The sequence below is a fragment of the Mesoplodon bidens genome (genome assembly GCF_964165515.1).
Source record: "Mesoplodon bidens genome assembly, chromosome: 3".
NCBI lineage: Eukaryota > Metazoa > Chordata > Mammalia > Artiodactyla > Ziphiidae > Mesoplodon > Mesoplodon bidens.
Genome location: NC_138178.1, coordinates 728269 through 748443, shown reverse-complemented (window position 1 = coordinate 748443; position 20175 = coordinate 728269). Strand labels below are relative to the sequence as shown.

General features: G+C 37.9%; 1 protein-coding gene across 6 annotated transcripts in view; it reads left to right on the top strand.

Moving 5' to 3' along the window:
- MPP7 (MAGUK p55 scaffold protein 7) overlaps positions 1-20175 on the top strand; it is a 268477-nt gene that overhangs the window by 247753 nt on the left and 549 nt on the right. For 4 of the 6 annotated variants that reach the window (XM_081226950.1, XM_081226952.1, XM_081226951.1 and 1 more), the window contains 4 exons: positions 13039-13132; positions 14139-14247; positions 15564-15707; positions 17231-17389. In XM_081226950.1, coding sequence (XP_081083076.1) covers positions 13039-13132; positions 14139-14247; positions 15564-15707; positions 17231-17389 — 506 coding nt within the window. Of the gene's footprint in view, positions 1-13038; positions 13133-14138; positions 14248-15563; positions 15708-17230; positions 17390-17560; positions 20168-20175 lie in introns of those variants that run through there. The other 2 variants (XR_014015250.1, XM_081226954.1) reach the window with 2 other exon arrangements.

The window sequence follows — 20175 nt, the reverse complement described above, 5'->3', positions numbered from 1 at the left end:
AACATAAAAAGAAACACTTGGTAGTTAAGTTAATTGTTGATTTAGTTGATTTCCTGGTTTGATATGTACTATAGTTATGGAAGGTGTTACCCTTGGAAGAAGCTGTGATGGTTACATGAGGCCTTTATGTGCTCTTTTTGCAACTTATTGTGAATCTGTGATTATTTCAATTAAAAAAAACTTTCTGAAGGGATGCTAAATTAGGTAAATGCTATTTCTTTTGTGCTAAAGTGGATGAACAAACTATATGAACTTTTTAAATGACCCATATAGCCATATTAAACATGCCAGGTTGCTTTTAAAGAAAGTGGTCAGAACCCCTGATTTCTGCCCAAAAATGCTTCTGTGTGGGAAATTTCATCCTTGCTAAGCAGCATCAACATTGTTTTAAGGCCATAGTTTATCCTAACAAGTCTATATGGCTGTTAACATACTTAGTCTTTCAAAAGGCTTTTTCAGTAAATTAAAATAGTTAACAAAGTGTATTAGAGTGGATATCAAATACTTGATGGACTCCAGAGTGTTTATAGTCTGGCATTTGGGGGCTGTCTCAGCCAGCCACACCTGTTAATCACTCTCTGTGGCTTCTCGTGAAGGTATATTGTTACAGTTATGTGTTGTCAGAGGTTTCAAAGTCCTCATGCTCTAGAACACTTCTTTGTAGATAGGATATCTCTGTTGAGATTTCTAAAAATATATATGTATATTGCAAGTTAGGGGACCAGTTAAAACTTTTTTTTTTCTTCTTCTCTCACCATGGTGGTTATTCTGGGGTTTTGTTGGGAGCACAGGAAGACAGTGGAGTTCGTTTCATGTTTGTTTGATGTTTCTCTTAAACGATAAACATGGCACCTAAACAGTGAATCATGGCGAGGTAGTGGCCTGTGTTGTGGTTTGATGCCCATCTTTGCCTTCTAATTCCTTCTTATAAGAGTTTTCTGACCCCTGATTCAGGATTGCTCACGTTAATGAGCTTATGAGATTCCTATGGTGCCTCAGTACAATTAGGCAGTAAAATTCTTCACCAGTAAAACCACATCAGACCTGGATAGTTCAGGTTGATCATGATAAGCAATTTGGTTGTAGATGTGTTACCTTATAACTGTGTTTAGCGGTGTCATAAATGTCTTATTCACTTGATTTGGGTCTAATAATCTTTTTAACCCTCCCAAGGGGATTCCGTGTGTCCGTGCAGTAATCCTTAAACTGTGTGTTCCAGATTTTCAGTGTTCTGCCATTAAAATCGAATAGTTTTATTCAACCTTTTCTCAGTTCATGAGAGACAGATTACTGCACACAAAATCCTCGGTTTTGATTGTCAACAGTACATTTTTCTTAAGCCTACTATTTGCTAAGGGAATACCAGCAACAGCAATAACAATTAAGTAATAAATGAATATCAACCCTAAGCTCAGAAGTAGGGTCTTGTACTAACTTTAATATCTTGTATATTCTTGGATGCGTATTATGTTATATACACTTTAATAGAGTCTGTTTTTCTGCTGTGAAATTCATTCTCAGCTTTTATGGTAGAATTAAATTTATCAGTATTCCATGCTGTTCAGCAAAGCAAGTGACATTCCGTAAAGGACAGCACCACCTCTTGATGCCCCTCCAGCAGCTCTGAGTGTTGTGTTAAAATAAGCTTGCTAACTAAATAGAAGGGAATTTAAATTTTGAATGTAATTTAAACTAATTTGGTTTTTTTTTATTAGTTTGTGCTTTATAACAAGGTGAATCAGTCATACATATACATCTGTTCCCACATCCCTTCCCTCTTGCGTCTCCCTCCCTCCCACCCTCCCTATCCCACCCCTCCAGGTGGTCACAAAGCACCGAGCTGATCTCCCTGTGCTATGCGGCTGCTTCCCACTATCTATCTACCTTACGTTTGGTACTGTACATATATTTGGTTTTATAAATCTATTCCTTTTTGTGTTCGGTTACTTTTTTCCCACTTCCCTTATTTTTCCTTTTATAACATTATTGACATATAATTAAAATAAATAAACTGCACATACTTAAAATGTACAATTAGATCACCTATATACACACACATGAAATCATCACCACAGTCAACATAATGAAATTTCCATCTCAGAAAACGTCCCTGGGCCCTTTGTAATCCATCCCTCCACTCCTGTCCCCAGGCAACCACTGATCTGCATTCTGTAACTAAGATTAGTTTGAATATCTAGCATTTCTTATGAATAGAATTATACAGTATGTTCCTCCATTCTTTTCTTTTTCACCTGGCTTATTTCACTCACCGTGATGAGTTTGAGATTCACCCATGTTGTTTCATAGATCAGTAATTGATCCCTTTGAATTGCCGAGTAGTCTGCTGCATGGAAATACCACAGTTTGTCTATCCATCCAGTCACCTGTTGATGGATACTTGGGGGTTTCCCCACATTTCTGACTATTACAAGTAAACGTGCTATGAGCATTGTATTCAAGTCTTTTGATGGACATATTGATTTGTTTCTCCTGGGTAAATAAGTAGAAGTAGAATGGCTGAGTCATATGGTAACTGTACGTTCAGTTTTTTAAGAAACTGTTTTCCAAAGTGGTTATGCCCTTTTACAACCGACTAGCAGTGTATATAAGATCCAGTTGCTCCATGTCCTTGTCGACACTTGGTATAGTCAGTCTTAAATTTTTGTCAGTGCAACGTGTGTAGTGATGTCTCATTGCACTTCAGTTTGCACTTAACTCGTGACTGTGATGTTACCATTTGGATTGTTACTGACTTTTGAGAGTTCTTTGTATATTCTGAAAGTGTTCTTTATCTGATAAATGGGTTACAGATGTTTCCTTCCAGTCTGTGTGGCTTGCCTTTTCAGTTCTTAATGGTGTTGTTCAAAAAGCAAAAGTTTTAAATTTTGACAGAGTCTATAAATTATCACATATATTTTCTTTTATGTTTTGTGCTTTTTGTGTTCTATCTAAAAATGCTTTACTATCTCAAGGTCACAAAGACATCCTCCTGTTTTTCCTACAAGTTTTATAGCTTTAGGTTTTACATTAGGGTCTTGATCCATTTCAAGTTATTTTGTTGTGTTATTGTTTAGCAGGCTTGCCATGTTCCTGACCTCAGGAGAAATTCAGTCTATTACCATTAAGTGTGATGTTGACTCATTGATGCCCTTTGTTTGCCAAGACCTTTTATCACAGATGCGTGTTGAATTTTTTTCTAATTCTTTTCCTGCATATATTGGAATGATTGTGTCTTATCTTTCATTCTGTTAATAGGATGAATTCCATTGACTTTCCAATGTTAAGCCAACCTTTCTTATGATCTGGAATCTTTATATATATATATATACACAAATAGAATTTGACGTGTTAAAATTGGTAAGGAGTTTTGTGCCTAAATGTGATGCATATTTGTCTATACTTTTACTTTCTAATGTGTTAGATTTTGCTATTATGATTGTACTAATGTCAAAAAATGAATTAAGCAGTGATTCCTCCTCCTACCTGCAAAAAATGTTTATGTAAGATGAGTGTTATTTCATCCTTGAATGATTGACAGGTATCATCTGTCATCTAGGCCTGAAGCTTTCTTTTGGGGAAGGTTTTAAAAAATAAATATGATTTATGTAATAGATGCAGGGACATTTAGATTTTTTTGGTCTCCTCTTATTTCAACTTTGATTCATTATATTTTTCAAGAAATTTGTCCATTTCATCTAAATTATCAAATATGTTGGCATTAAAAAGAACATAATGTTCTCTTATCCTTTTTAATATCCATAGGCTCTGTGGTAATAACCCCGTTTTCATTCTTTATATAGGTGATTTTCTCTTTTTTCTTGATCAGTGTAATTAGATTTTAAATTTTTGTTTGTTTTTCTTTATTGTCTTTTTTTCTATTTTTGTTAATTCTTTTTCTGATAAAATTATATTTTTTGTCTTTCAGTTTTATTGAGATATAACTGATATATAACACTGTGTAAGTTTAAGGTGTACAGCATAAGGTGTTTACTTACATATCCTGCACAGTGATCACCAACATAAGTTCAGTTAATGAATCATCTCATACAGATACCAAAAAAAAAAAGACAAAGAAAGAAAAGTTTTCTTCCTTGTGATGAGAAATTTTAGGATCCATTCTGTTAGCAACTTTCAATTATACAGTGCATCAGTGTTAAGTATAATCATCATGGTGTACATTACATGCCCAGTACTTATTTATCTTATAACTGGAAGTTTGTCCCTTTTGACCACCTTCATCCTGCCCCCCCTACCTACCTCCAAACCCTCCCACCACTTCTGATAATCATGTCTGATCTCTTTTTCTTTTTTTTTTTAACATCTTTATTGGAATATAATTGCTCTACAATGGTGTGTTAGTTTCTGCTGTATAACAAAGTGAATCAGCTATACGTATACATATATCCCCATATTCCCTCCCTCTTGAGCCTCCCTACCACCCTGCCTATCCCACCCCTCTAGGTGGTCGCAAAACACTGAGCTGAGCTCCCTGTGCTACGTGGCTGCTTCCCACTAGCTATCTATTTTACATTTGGTAGTGTATATATGTCCATGTCACTCTCTCACTTCGTCCCAGCTTACCCTTCCCCCTCCCCGTGTCCTCAAGTCCATTCTCTACGTCTGCGTCTTTATTCCTGTCCTGCCCCTAGGTTCGTCAGAACCTTTTTTTTTTTTAGATTCCATATATGTGTTAGGATACGGTATTTGTTTTTCTCTTTCTGACTTACTTCACTCTGTATGACACACTCTAGGTCCATCCACCTCACTACAAATAACTCAATTTCGTTTCTTTTTATGGCTGAGTAATATTCCATTCTATATCTTTGCCACATCTTCTTTATCCATTCATCTGTCGGTGGACACTTAGGTTGCCTCCTAATGTCCTGGCTACTGTAAACAGAGCTGCAATGAACATTATGGTATATGTCTCTTTTTGAATTATGGTTTTCTCAGGGTATATACCCAATAGTGGGATTGCTGGGTCATATGGTAGTTCTATTTTTACTTTTTTAAGGAACCTCCATACTGTTCTCCATAGTGGCTGTATCAGTTTACATTCCCAGCAACAGTGCAAGAGGGTTCCCTTTTCTCCACACCCTCGCCAGCATTTATTGTTTGTAGATTTTTTGATGATGGCCATTCTGACCGGTGTGAGGTGATACCTCACTGTAGTTTTGATTTGTATTTCTCTAATGATTAGTGACGTTGAGCATCCTTTCATGTGTTTGTTGGCAATCTGTATATCTTCTTTGGAGAAATGTCTATTTAGGTCTTCTGCCCATTTTGGATTGGGTTGTTTGTTTTTTTGATATTGAGATGCATGAGCTGCTTGTATAATTTGGAGATTAATTCTTTGTCACTTGCTTCATTTGCAAATATTTTCTCCCATTCTGAGGGTTGTCTTTTCGTCTTGTTTACAGTTTCCTTTGCTGCGCAAAAGCTTTTAAGTTTCATTAGGCCCCATTTGTTTATTTTTGTTTTTATTTCCATTTCTCTAGAAGGTGGGTCAAAAAGTATCTTGCTGTGATGTATGACATAGAGTATTCTGCCTATTTTTTCTTCTAAGAGTTTTATAGTGTCTGGCCTTACATTTAGGTCTTTCATCCATTTTGAGTTTATTTTTGTGTATGGTGTTAGGGAGTGCTCTAATTTCATTCTTTTACATGTAGCTATCCAGTTTTCCCAGCAGCACTTATTGAAGAGGCTGTCTTTTCTACATTGTACATTCTTGCCTCCTTTATCAAAGATAAGGTGACCATATGTGCGTGGGTTTATCTCTGGGCTTTCTGTCCTGTTCCATATTTCTGTTTTTATGCCAGTAACATACTGTCTTCATTACTGTAGCTTTGTAGTGTAGTCTGAAGTCCAGGAGCCTGATTGCCCCAACTCCGTTTTTCTTTGTCAAGATTGCTTTGGCTATTCGGGGTCTTTTGTGTTTCCATACAAATTGTGAAAGTTTTTGTTCTAGGTCTGTGAAAAATGCCAGTGGTAGTTTGATAGGGTTTGCATCTAATCTGTAGATTGCTTTGGGTAGTAGAGTCATTTTCACAATGTTGATTCTTCCAATCCAAGAACATGGTATATCTCTCCATCTATTTGTATCATCTTTAATTTCTTTCATCACTGTCTTTTAATTTTCTGAATACAGGTCTTTTCTCTCCTTAGATAGGTTTATTCCTAGATATTTTATTCTTTTTGTTGCAATGGTAAATGGGAGTGATTTATTAATTTCACTTTCATATTTTTCATCGTTAGTATAGTGGAATGCAAGAGATTCTGTGCATTAATTTTGTATCCTGCTACTTTACCAAATTCATAGAGTAGCTGTAGTAGTTTTCTGGTAAGCATCTTTAGGATTCTCTATGTATAGTATCATGTCACCAGCAAACAGTGACAGCTTTACTTCTTCTTTTCCGATTTGGATTCTGTTTATTTCTTTTTCTTTCCTGATTGCTGTGGCTAAAACTGCCAAAACTATGTTGAATAATAGTGGTGAGAGTGGGCAACCTTGTCTTGTTCCTGATCTTAGTGGAAATGGTTTCAGTTTTTCACCAGTGAGGACAATGTTGGCTGTGGGTTTGTCATATATGGCCTTTATTATGTTGAGGAAAGTTCCCTCTATGCCTACTTTCTGGAGGATTTTTATCATAAATGGGTGTTGAAAGCTTTCTCTGCATCTATTGAGATGATCATATGATTTTTCACATTGATCGATTTGCATATATATATATTTTTTTGTTTGTTTGTTTTGTTTTGCTGTACGTGGGCCTCTCACTGTTGTGGCCTCTCCCGTTGTGGAGCACAGGCTCCAGACGTGCAGGGTCCGTGGCCATGGCTCACGGGCCCAGCCGCTCTGCGGCATGTGGGATCTTCCCAGAGCGGGGCACGAACCTGTGTTCCCTGCTCGGCAGGCGGACTCTCAACCACGGCACCACCAGGGAAGCCCTGATTTGCGTATACTGAAGAATCCTTGCATTCCTGGGATAAACCCCACTTGATTGTGGTGTTTGATCCTTTTAATGTACTATTGGATTCTGTTTGCTAGTATTTTGTTGAAGATTTTTGCATCTATGTTCATCAGTGATATTGGCCTGTAGTTTTCTGTCTTTGTGACATCTTTGTCTGGTTTTGGTATCAGAGTGATGGTGGCCTCGTGGAATGAGTTTGGGAGTGTTCCTCCCTCTGCTATATTTTGGAAGAGTTTGAGAAGGATAGGTGTTAGCTCTTCTCTAAATGTTTGATAGAATTCGCCTGTGAAGCCATCTGGTCCTGGACTTTTGTTTGTTGGAAGATTTTTTAATCACAGTTTCAGTATCAGTGCTTGTGATTGGTCTGTTCATATTTTCTATTTCTTCCTGGTTCAGTCTCGGGAGGTTGTGCATTTCTAAGAATTTGTCCATTTCTTCCAGGTTGTCCATTTTATTGGCATAGAGTTGCTTGTAGTAATCTCTCATGATCCTTTGTATTTCTGCAGTGTCAGTTGTTACTTCTCCTTTTTCATTTCTTTTTCTATTGATCTGAGTCTTCTCCCTTGTTTTCTTGATAAGTCTGGCTAATGCTTTATCAGTTTTGTTTATCTTCTCAAAGAACCAGCTTTTAGTTTTATTGATCTTTGCTATCATTTCCTTCATTTCTTTTTCATTTATTTCTGCTCTGATCTTTATGATTTCTTTCCTTCTGCTACTTTGGGGTTTATTTGTTCTCCTTTCTGTAATTGCTTTATGTGTAAGGTTAAGTTGTTTATTTGAGATGTTTCTTATTTCTTAAAGTAGGCTTGTATAGCTATAAACTTCCCTCTTAGAACTGCTTTTGTTGAATCCCATAGGTTTTGGGTCATTGTGTTTTCATTGTCATTTGTTTCTAGGTATTTTTTGATTTCCTCTTTGATTTCTTCAGTGATCTCTTGGTTATTAAGTAGTGTGTTGTTTTGCCTCCATGTGTTTGTATTTCTTACAGATTTTTTTCCTGTAATTGATATCTAGTCTCATAGTGTTGTGGTCGAAAAAGATACTTGACACAATTTCAATTTTCTTAAACTTACCAAGGCTTGATTTGTGACCCAAGATATGATCTATCCTGGAGAATGTTCCATGAGCACTTGAGAAGAATGTGTATTCTGTTGGTTTTGGATGGAATGTCCTTTAAATATCAATTAAGCCTATCTTGTTTAATGTATCATTTAAAGCTGTGTTTCCTTATTTATTTTCATTTTTGATGATCTGTCCATTGGTGAAAGTGGTGTGTTAAAGTGCCCTACTATGATTGTGTTACTGTCTATTTCCCCTTTTTTGGCTGTTAGTATTTGCCTTATGTATTGAGGTGCTCCTATGTTGGGTGCGTAAATATTTACAATTGTTACATCTTCTTCTTGGATTGATCCCTTGATCATTATGTAGTGTCCTTCTTTGTCTCTTGTAATAGTCTTTGTTTTAAAGTCTATTTTGTCTGATATGAGTATTGCTACTCCAGCTTTCTTTTGGTTTCCATTTGCTTGGAATATCTTTTTCCATCCCCTCACTTTCAGTCTGTATGTGTCCCTAGGTCTGAAGTGGGTCTCTTGTAGACAGTATATATATGGGTCTTTTTCTTATATCCATTCATCCAGTCTATGTCTTTTGGTTGGAGCATTTAATCCATTTACATTTAAGGTGATTATTGATATGTATGTTCCTATTACCGTTTTCTTAATTGTTTTGGGTTTATTATTGTAGGTCTTTTCCTTCTCTTGTGTTTCCTGCCTAGAGAAGTTCCTTTAGCATTTGTTGTAAAGCTCGTTTGGTGGTGCTGAATTCTCTTAGCTTCTGCTTGTGTGTAAAGATTTTAATTTCTCTGTCAAATCTGAATGAGATCCTTGCTGGGTAGAGTAATCTTGGTTGTAGGTTTTTCTCTTTCATCACTTTCAATATATCCTGCCAGTCCCTTCTGGCTTGCAGAGTTTCTGCTGAAAGATCAGCTGTTAACCTTATGGGGATTCCCTTATGTGTTACTTGTTGTTTTTCCCTTGCTGCTTTTAATATTTGTTCTTTGTATTTACTTTTTGATAGTTTGATTAATATGTGTCTTGGCATGTTTCTCCTTGGATTTATCCTGTATGGTACTCTCTGTGCTTCCTGGACTTGATTAACTATTTCCTTTCCCATATTAGGGAAGTTTCAGCTATAATCTCTTCAAATATTTTCTCAGTCCCTTTCTTGTTCTCTTCTTCTTCTGGAACCCCTATAATTCAAATGTTGGTGCGTTTAATGTTGTCCCAGAGGTCTCTGAGACTGTCCTCAAATCTTTGCTTTCTTTTTTCTTTATTCTGCTCTGCAGTAGTTGTTTCCACTATTTTATCTTCCAGGTCACTTATCTGTTCTTCTGCCTCAGTTATTCTGCTATTGATCCCTTCTAGAGAATTTTTAATTTCATTTATTGTGTTGTTCATCTCTGTTTGCTCTTTAGTTCTTCTAGTTCCTTGTTAAACATTTCTTGTATTTTCTCCATTCTATTTCCAATATATTGGATTATCTTTACTCTCATTATTCTGAATTCTTTTTCACGTAGACTGCCTATTTCTTCTCCATTTGTTAGGTCTTGTAGGTTTTTGCCTTGCTCCTTCATCTGCTGTGTGTTTCTCTGTCTTCTCATTTTGCTTAACTTACTGTGTTTGGGGTCTCCTTTTCTCAGGCTGCAGGTTCGTATTTCCGTTGTTTTTGGTGTCTGTCCCCAGTGGCTAAGGTTGTTTCAGTGGGTTGTGCAGGCTTCCTGGTGGAGCGGGGACTAGTACCTGTGTCCTGGTGTATGAGGCTGGATCTTGTCTTTCTGGTGGGCAGGTCCACGTCTGGTGGTGTGTTTTGGGGTGTCTGTGGCCTTATGATTTTAGGCAGCCTCTCTGCTAATGGGTGGGGTTGTGTTCCTGTCTTGCTAGTTGTTTGGCATAGGGTGTCCAGCACTGTAGCTTGCTGGTCGTTGAGTGAAGCTGGGTGCTGGTGTTGAGATGGAGATCTCTGGGAGATTTTCACTGTTTGATATTATGTGGAGCTGGGAGGTCTCTTGTGGACCAGTGTCCTGAAGTTGGCTATCCCACCTCAGTGGCACAGCCCTGATGCCTGGCTGGAGCACCAAGAGCCTGTCCTCCACATGGCTTAGAATGAAAGGGAGGGAGGGAGGAAGGAAGGAAGGAAGGAAGAAGATAAAGTAAAATAAAATAAAGTTATTAAAATAAAAAATAATTATTAAAAAAATTTTTTTACGTTAAAAAAGAAACCGGACAGACAGAACCCTAGGACAAATGGTAAAAGCAAAGCTAAACAGACAAAATCACACACAGAAGCATACACATACATACTCACAAAAGAGAAAAAGAGAAAAAATATATATATATCGTTGCTCCCGAAGTCCACCTCCTCAATTTGGGATGGTTCGTTGTCTATTCAGGTAGTCCACAGATGCAGGGTACATTAAGTTGACTGTGGAGATTTAATCCGCTGCTCCTGAGGCTGCTGGGAGAGATTTCCCTCTCTTCTTTGTTTGCACAGCTCCCGGGGGTTCAGCTTTGGATTTGGTCCCGCCTCTGCGTGTAGGTCACCGGAAGGCGTCTGTTCTTCGCTCAGACAGGACAGGGTTAAAGGAGCCGCTGATTCGGGGGCTCTGGCTCACTCAGGCCGGGGGGGAGGGAGGGGCACGGAGGCGGGGCGAGCCTGCGGCGGCGGAAGAGGCCGGCATGACGTTGCACCAGCCCGAGGCGCGCCGTGCGTTCTCTCGGGGAAGTTGTCCCTGGATCCCGGGACCCCGGCAGTGGCGGGCTGCACAGGCTCCCGGGCGGGGAGGTGTGGATAGTGAGCTGCGCTCGCACACAGGCCTCTTGGTGGCGGCAGCAGTAGCCCCAGTGTCCCACGCCCGTCTCTGTGGTCTGCGTTGTTAGCCGCGGCTCACGCCCATCTCTGGAGCTTCTTTAAGCAGCGGTCTGAATCCCCTCTCCTCGCGCACCAGGAAACAAAGAGGAAAGGAAAAGTCTCTTGCCTCTTCAGCAGGTCCAGACCTTTTCCCTGGACTCCCTCCCGGCCAGCCGTGGTGCACTAACCCCCTGCAGGCTGTCTTCACGCCACCAACCCCAGTCCTCTCCCTGCGCTCCCAGCCCCGCCCGCCCAGGTGGGGGAGCAGACAAGCCTCTCGGGCTGGTGAGTGGCGGTCGGCACCGATCCTCTGTGCGGGAATCTCTCTGCTTTGCCCTCCGCACCCCTGTGGCTGCGCTCTCCTCCGCGGCCTCGAAGCTTCCCCCTCCGCCACCCGCAGTCTCCGCCCGCGAAGGGGCTCCTAGTGTGTGGAAACCTTTCCTCCTTCACGGCTCCCTCCCACTGGTGCAGGTCCCGGCCCTGTTCTTTTGTCTCTGTTTTTTCTTTTTTCTTTTGCCCTACCCAGGGACGTGGGGAGTTCCTTGCCTTCTGGGAGGTCTGAGGTCTTCTGCCAGCGTTCAGTAGGTGTTCTGTAGGGGTTGTTCCACATGTAGATGTATTTCTGATGTATCTGTGGGGAGGACGGTGATCTCCACGTCTTTACTCTTCCGCCATCTTGAAGCTCCTCCTTTTCTCGGTTCTTTTCTGTTGAATAATACAACACTGCATCCCAATATTACGAATGCAACGTTCTATTGACCCCAGGTCCTGTTATAATATTCTGGAGAACAGTGATGTTTTATTTTAGCTAGTAACCGACTAGTTTATGTTTAGACTGCAAGTTTTAACTCATTTTCTGTAAGTTATGGTTTAAATCTCACTTCAATTCTCTAAACTTCTGCTGTGTAGGTTTGGGTCTGCCCTGTCATGTGTAGTTCAGGGATTAGTTTGCAACTTGTGTGCATAGTTCAGATGTCAGCTCCGTTCTCTAAGCCTTCTGTCCGTTGGTTTGGGTGTGTTCGGTACTTCCACTACTGACGGATTAGGCTGAGACTTGGGTATTCTAATCTTAATTCACTTCTTAAAACTTTGCTGTGCTGGTTTGAGTCTGGACTGCATGTGTACAGCTTAGGGGTTATTCTTAGGCTAGTGTTGGTTTGTGCACAGAATTAGAGTATTTCTTTCTCTAGCTCTCTCCCTTCCTGGATTCCTTGCACACTCTTCAGCTCACAGGGGTGTTTTTCTTCCTGGTCCTTTTCACCAGGTAGTCAGGGCTTCTATTGTAATTTAGACACACATTCCTCCATGCTGCTCTGTGAATGAGCCCACCCCTAGGGCAAAGCTAAAAGGAAATAAAAGTTAAACCCTTCCCCAGGGCGGTTGACTCTCTTCCACAGTCTACCTGCTTTTTTTATTGTCAAAGTGCTCAAAACAAAGGTAGGTGTTTTGGGTCCAGAAGTTTTCGTTGTAATCAGCAGGAAGGATGGACTGTAGTCCGTTTTTCACGTGCCATATTAGTGCTGCAGTTCCTTAGGGTTTTGTTTTTGTTTTTAAAGTTATTTTCTGTTCCATTATAATTCAGTAGCAAATAATTAGGCAAAATTGCTGAAAGTTTAGAAGTTCACTTGTATTTCAAGAAGATGTTTATGATTTTGCAAAGGAGGAATGAATAGCACATAGAAGTCTTTGACTTTGATTGGGAAAACAAAGCATTGATGGCATACACCATGTGCCCTGTGCAGAAAATAGTAAAATAATTTTAGAGTTTACCTTTCAACCTAGTGGGCAGTAGACTTGCTTACAATGAATAAGGAATCAATAAATGACAATAATAAGCATATTATTTGCAAAAGAAAGGAGTTTTTCCTCAAGGGTTGAAATACCATTTTTGTTTAATTAACATATTAAAGCCCCTTCAGAATAATTAATAGCATAAACATAATGCAACTTAATTTTGAATCCATCTTCAAATCAATATAACTTTAATATCAGTGGAAAAACTGAATTAATGGGATTCCTATATTTTATTACCTAATTTGCTTTTTAAGTTTTAAAATCTTGTTTAAGAAAAGTCCTTTAATCAAATATATGATAATTTTTTTTTAGTATTTTCCTTAATGTGGCTGATGCAGACTTTTCTGAACTCTTTTTAATTAAATCACAGACACCACGAGACCAAGAAGAAGCCAGGAGAGTGATGGTGTTGAATATGTCTTCATTTCCAAGCATTTGTTTGAGACCGATGTACAAAATAACAAGTATGTGGACTTCTTTTAGAATCTTTGTGGAACTATTGTTTTTAAACATGTGCCCATATGTCTAGTTGTAGACAACTGAGGATTTCCTTCCGTTTGAAATGAATTTTCATTTTTATAATAATATTTGAAACTGATAAAAAGATAATTCAGTTAGTGGTTCTTACCCATCTTTGCCTATAATTTTTTAATAACCTAGAGCTGTTGTGTATCTGGTAAATTGAATGTGTCGGGATTATTTTGCTAGTGTACTATTGTGAGATTGTCCTACCCCAGTAATTGAATCTTAACGTAGAATTTAGATAGAACTTTATTTTAGTAACTAATAACTGTGTAATAGATCCCTAGTTCAGTCTTTTCCACGTACCTCCCTCTCTCTCATTGGCTCTTCAAAAAACCAAAATAATGTTAATCATCTTGCTTGTACCATATCCTCTAGCAAGTGCTAAGTCTCCCAGCCCCCAGTTTTCCATTTGCTGATGCATGGATATTTTAGGGTATCAGGGAGCAATGTGTGTTCTAATGCGGGATTGTGGGATTTTATTGAAACATTGAAATGCTTTTTTCGTGTTTGGCAGAGTGATTGAGTTTTTATAGCACATTCTCAGCTGTCCTGCTCGCGTTAGCCACCAGCCAGTCCTCCTTGAATTCTAAAGCTGAGCTTGGTTGTTCTTTCGTGTGCAGTGAAATTTCAGTAGTTTTTATTGTTTGGCTTATTCACTGTTTTACTGCATTGCATTAGTTCTGAAAAAGAGGTGATGGAAAACATTAGAGTCCTGCTGGACTAAAGTACTTTTTTTCTGCTTAAGTGTAATACAAGCAAGTGTTACTGATTTGAAAAAATAAAATAGAAGATTTTTTAAAATTGACATTCTGGAGTACTTGGACCTAGTTATTTTATTAAAAACAGTTTTAAAAATTACATGTTCAGCAAAAACATCTTTTATATATGAATTATGTCTGCCATATATATGTATATATAATTCACAAATGATTCTAATTTCTACAGGTTTATTGAATATGGTGAATATAAAAACAACTATTACGGCACAAGCATAGACTCAGTTCGGTCTGTTCTAGCTAAAAACAAAGTTTGTTTGTTGGACGTTCAGCCTCATGTAAGTGAACAGTGACCTATTCAACACCCTTCAAGCCCATGTAATCTACCACATTTGAGCATTTCAGTATGGGGTAAATCTGAAATCTACTCACTTTAGGCATATAGGTGGCTTTCCTAAGGTGACAAAAGCATTTAAATGTAAGTTGAGAAGTTTCTGCTGGAAGAAAAGCCCATGTTGTTACTAGGAAACGGGTCGGGGAAGCCTCGACATTTGTGTTTGTAACTCTTAATATTTAGAGTCAGTGTTTGCCAAGTATAATGTCTCTTAGATATTTCTTCTGTGTATTTTGTATTTAAAAATATGTTGCATTATATGTATAATGTGTTTCATGTATGCATTGTTATAAGTGTTCATAATTTTTGACAATGGACATTTTGGTTCTCAGTCCTCTTTCATTGATTTTGGTTCTGTAAATATTCTAGAAGTGTAAACTGCCCGGCAAGAGCCGCGGGCATCTCACAGGAACTTTACCAGGTATGCGTCGCCAGGTAGAGCTTGCCTGGCACCCTGGGAACTCATGTCACGTGGACTGAGTGCCAGTGGGTGAAGCAGTTCACTTCCCTGTCTCACCACAGACCCCCAGCAGAGCCAGAGCCCACGGCATTCTCCTCGTTACCCAGAGGCAGTGCTGACGAGCTTCGTGAAAAGCAGGGGGCTTGCCCTTTGTAGGGGACTCTGAAGGGCAGAACGAAAGAGGAGGGAGACCTCAACCTGAGATCAGGAAGAGGCTTAAACAGGATGGTTGGAAGACTCTCGTGTAAAGAAAGTTAACTCATAGCATCTTTTGGGTATTAGATCTAAAAACTAGTTTTCTGGTATTTTTAGCTGCTTCTCTTCAATGTTAATTATGGCATATTTCAAAGCATTTTTATTTTTTTATTTTTTATTTTTTATTTTTTTGGCGTTACGCGGGCCTCTCACTGTTGTGGCCTCTCCCGTTGCGGAGCACAGCCTCCGGACGCGCAGGCTCAGCGGCCATGGCTCACGGGCCCAGCCGCTCCGCGGCATGTGGGATCCTCCCGGACCGGGGCACGAACCCGTGTTCCCTGCATCGGCAGGCGGACTCTCAACCACTGCGCCACCAGGGAAGCCCCAAAGCATTTTTAAAGACAAGTTACATTCTCCATCTTTTGAGAGGCGTCTATTACATTTAATTATCAACAACTGATTGAATAACAATATATTGAAAGACCTGCTAACCTTAATTAGGAAATAATTTTAAGGAATTTTCTCCTTAGAGAATTCAGTTTTGTTTTAAAACTTACTCATAACATTATGAAGAAGTGTAAGAAAACTTATTTTCTTCATTGCAGACAGTGAAGCACTTAAGGACACTAGAATTTAAGCCCTATGTGATATTTATAAAGCCTCCATCAATAGAGCGTTTGAGGGAGACAAGAAAAAATGCAAAGATTATTTCAAGCAGAGATGACCAAGGTGCTGCAAAGCCCTTTACGGTGAGTATGAGGATACTTTACTGAAAATACACAAGCAGGACTTAAAATCATATGTGCAGTGGTGACTCCATTAGGGAGACTGCAGTAGATGAAGGTGTGATCCAAACACCCATGCGAGACAGAACTGTATTTAGGTGCACGTATTTAGTGATTGCACTGTAACTGCTTTCTGCGCTTCTGTGAATGATCTTCATATTACACTGACTCAGAGCTATTTTGTATGCCATTATGTGTACTTATAAAATTTTTGAAGGCACATGTAAAAAGTTAGACCACTAAGTTTTCAACTAGCCTTATTTTTAAAGGGAAAAATACCAAAGTCAGTTACTATTACTCATTAATAGTCTAGATGAAAATTTAATAATTTACCTTGTCTGTTTGTATCAACATCATATTTAGCATAGTGAAAGAAAAAGCATCATTTCGGGTGTAGGACAAGTAGACTTGTATTATTCAATCTGTATTTGTATTTCCTTTGACTGTTATTAGAAATGGCAGCTGTGGTTTGTTAGTGACTAGAATGACTCTGGTAGGGCCTTTCATTGTTTTTTGTTTTTAACCGTAAGACGATGTATTCTACTTTAGGATCAAAAATAAAAAGCAGAGAAATTTAATGGCAGAAGGCTTTTTCCCCTCCCTCTCTTAACTAACTCATCTTTAACTTTAGTCTGTATTAATTTGTAAACTATTAATTGTGGGTACCAAGTACAGATAATGTTTTTGATTCCCAGTATTTGAAAATATGTTTTTTCTAAAGTACTGACAATACATAACCATAATGAACAGGTACTGTTATATGAGGTTAATTACTCAGGGCTCTGGATTAACACTAAAATTAAAATTTCTGTTGTTGTGAAAATCTTCTATGACATTGAAATGTAGACTCTGAAAAGACTCCAGGATGTCACAGTATAAAGAGTTATTGTACTGTTTATTAAAGTATTATACTATGTGAAGATTTCTCAATGAAGATAATAAATGATAACATAAGATTTAACTCACATTTATGTATATAGTCTTGTTTTGTAATCAACTAAAATTCTTACTGGTTTCAAAAATGTGAGTATGAAGGGCCCCTGACCCACTTCCCACTTTTACTGAGACGTAGAAGGACATAGTGTCCTTTCATAAATGTATCCAACTCTGAAAAACTAGTTTGTTATACATTCCTTGCTATGAATAAATGTGAACAAGGCAGGCAAAGCCTCAGGGTAAACAATTCTACTTTAATACTGAAATATCCCTGTAGTAATAAGAGAGTGACTAATTATCCTGAAATTTAGGTAAGGCAGGAGTTTTGACTTTTGTCAGGGCAGTTTAGTTACAAGCAAATAGAGAAGGAGGGTATTAGAAATTATGGCTTCTGAAGAATTTATAGTTAAAGAGGATAATTTTCTTTCGTGGCTGAGGTGAAATAGTGAACACAGAACAACATTAGATAAACCAGTTGTGCAATATTTGTATTGACGTGATGTGATAAAATTGCCTGGTTAACCAATTTTTTAAAATACTTCTTTTTGTAGGAAGAAGACTTTCAAGAAATGATTAAATCTGCCCAGATAATGGAAAGTCAATATGGTCATCTTTTTGACAAAACTATAGTAAATGATGATCTCACCATGGCCTTCAGTGAGCTTAAAACAACTTTTGACAAACTGGAGACAGACACCCACTGGGTTCCAGTGAGCTGGTTGCATTCATAACTAAGGGAAATTTCCATAATTATCTTTTCTGTAGAGTGCATGATTAAATCAGTTACCATTTTGGTGGTAGGGTTTTTTAATCTATATCACTGTTAAGATGTGCAATCTTGGTGAAAATTGAATGTTGGTTTTGTTTGTATCTTTTTACAGCCTTATTTCAAGCACAGTGTTTGAGTTTAAGGTCCAAAGTCAAAATCTGCACAGTACCATATTCTGAGCAAAGCTTTGAGCCTTCTGGTTGTCTTGACTGTGTAGCTCTATCTCCAAAATGGGGTTGAACTTTTTAGAGAGACATAGCTGGAGAATGTACACGGGAGTTCAGTGCTTCAGCTGGTCTCCGACGTCGTCACTGCCTTGGAGTTTGCATGTCAGCCGCTGAATGCGTTCAGTTCGCGGTCTTCAGGAGTTCCAGACGTCATCATAGAGGCGCCTGGGCTGGCAGTAAGGCTGAGTCCTCTTACTATTCTGCAAGTGCACCCTTTTTCTTACGTATACACAATATATTCACAGTTGCAGTTTGAGAAGGCCTTATGAGTGCATATATCAGTGACTCAACAAATGTTTAATAAGGGAAGATGGGCTTTTAAAAATGATTATTTATGAAACTAAAAACCTTTCTTTGTGGCTTAAGAATGGTGATATTCTGGGGCAAGTAAGATTACAAAGGACATTTTTATTTGTAAATCCTCAGACAACATTTCTGGACTCACCAGAAACTCTGGAGCCAGTTATCTGGCTTTGGATTTCCCAATAAATTATAAGAATGATTCCTATTCTAAAAGTAGGTTTTACATGTTACTGCTACAGTTAAAGAAAATGTGATCATGTTTCAAATGTGTGCAATTGATCACAATATATTTAAATTGCACTATAAGATATATTTTAGAAAACTTTTCATGTAATGTTGACTTATTTCTTTGTCATCAAAATATTTCTTAACACTGGCCAGATACCATCCTAATCTTGCCATTTTTAAAGAAGTTTAAGAAAGACTCTTTTGTTGTAAATATTTAGATGGGATCTCTCATTTTTCTTTGATGCTACTCATCTTCAGCAAGTAAATTATATAGCTCAAACTACCAGAAATGTCCATAGTTGTATAAGAGAACATGTCCTCCCATTCTTGCATGCCGTAAGACCCTGTCAATCAGAAATCATTGCATCTGTGACTTTCAAACAGAAAAAACAATCTTTTTTGTTGATTTGTAAAGAGAGTTTAGATGTCCTGTTTAAAGAAGAAGAGTGTAGTGAAATTTTATATATTTATGAAATATTTGAAAGGCATATTTTTTTAATTATCAAATGAGGCTATTCATTAAATAAATTGTATGTAAAGACATCATAATTTAAGATAGTAGTTTTGTAAGTCAGGGTCAACATTCCATGTAAATATTTGACCTTTATTCATATGCAGATCCACAGGTGTGTTCTGTGTGCACATTTGATAACATCACTCACTGAGTTTCCTTCAGACGTGTCAAATTTCATACCTTAATACACACTCACAGCTAAATAGTTAGATAACCAGACATTGTTACTTGACAGCATAATCCAAACAGCAAGTTCTAAGTTAATTAACTAAATAGTAAGCAATTTAGTTTAAAAAGGGGTTGGTGGGTTGCCAGATCTAATACTGAAGCCATACTTTATAGTTGTGTGGCTGGTCTAAGAAAGTACAAATCTTCCTTAGGTGGTTTGGGTAGAATATTCTCTTTGAACATTGACTGAAATTTCCGAAAAATCAGGACTTCCTAGGAAATGAATTATAATTTAGGCAGTCCAAATTCTTTGTTCAGAAATAGTACATGGTTTGTTTTTGGTTTTGTTTTTTTTTTCATTTACAGACAATTGCCTCAATTCTTTCCTGCGGAGGTAGAGATAGTGTAACGTGGTAGAAACGGAGTCCTTTTTGGTGGTGGTGGTGGAGGTGTTATAGAAATATATTTGTCCAGCCTGTCTCCCTTTTTACACGAGAGCTGGGCAGTATTTTTTTGAATAATGAAAAGAGGCACTTCAGCAATTTGAAAAATCTTTTATCAGGTAATATACATACGTGGTCTTGCAAGTGACGTTTACATGGCCACCTTGATGCTTAGAAAGAGATTCGGTTAAAATTTAATGTGGCAGGGCCAACTCCATGGCCTCTGATTAATGTTGCAAAGGGCCCTTGATTCTGTACTTTATGCATCCTCAGCTCCCTCTCTAGCAAGGACAGACTAGTTCTTTAGGCAGCTTGCTTCTGAGACAGTGTCAGCCACTATTTGAGAGAACAGGAATATTGGTTTTTTTAAGTCCATATATTTAAAATCCAAGATCAAGAAGATAATTCTATATTCCCATTACTAACATGCTGGAATCTTCTTTTTTTTTTAACCATTATTTTACTTACCAATATAGACATTATCAATATCTTTAAGGCTGACCTTCCTGGTATTGTGTAATGATTTAATGTATCTAAATTGTAATAATTTAAAATTGACAAACATGTAAAACGAAATTATGTTGTTAAAAGTTTCCTGAAGATACAGATTTTTATTATTTATTTTCTTTTTGACTAGTAAGAGTTTATAAAAGTAATGGAAAACCTTTGAGCTTAATAAAGTATCTTCAAATTATGTGTGTACTCTCTTGAAGATGGCTCTTGCACTTGGTATCTACTTCACTGTTTCCAATGGTGGAAAAAATTGTTTTTTAAATGACACCAAGTGATATATTTGAACTGGCTCTGTCTAAAATTAAATTTCATATTTGTTTCAAACATTAAT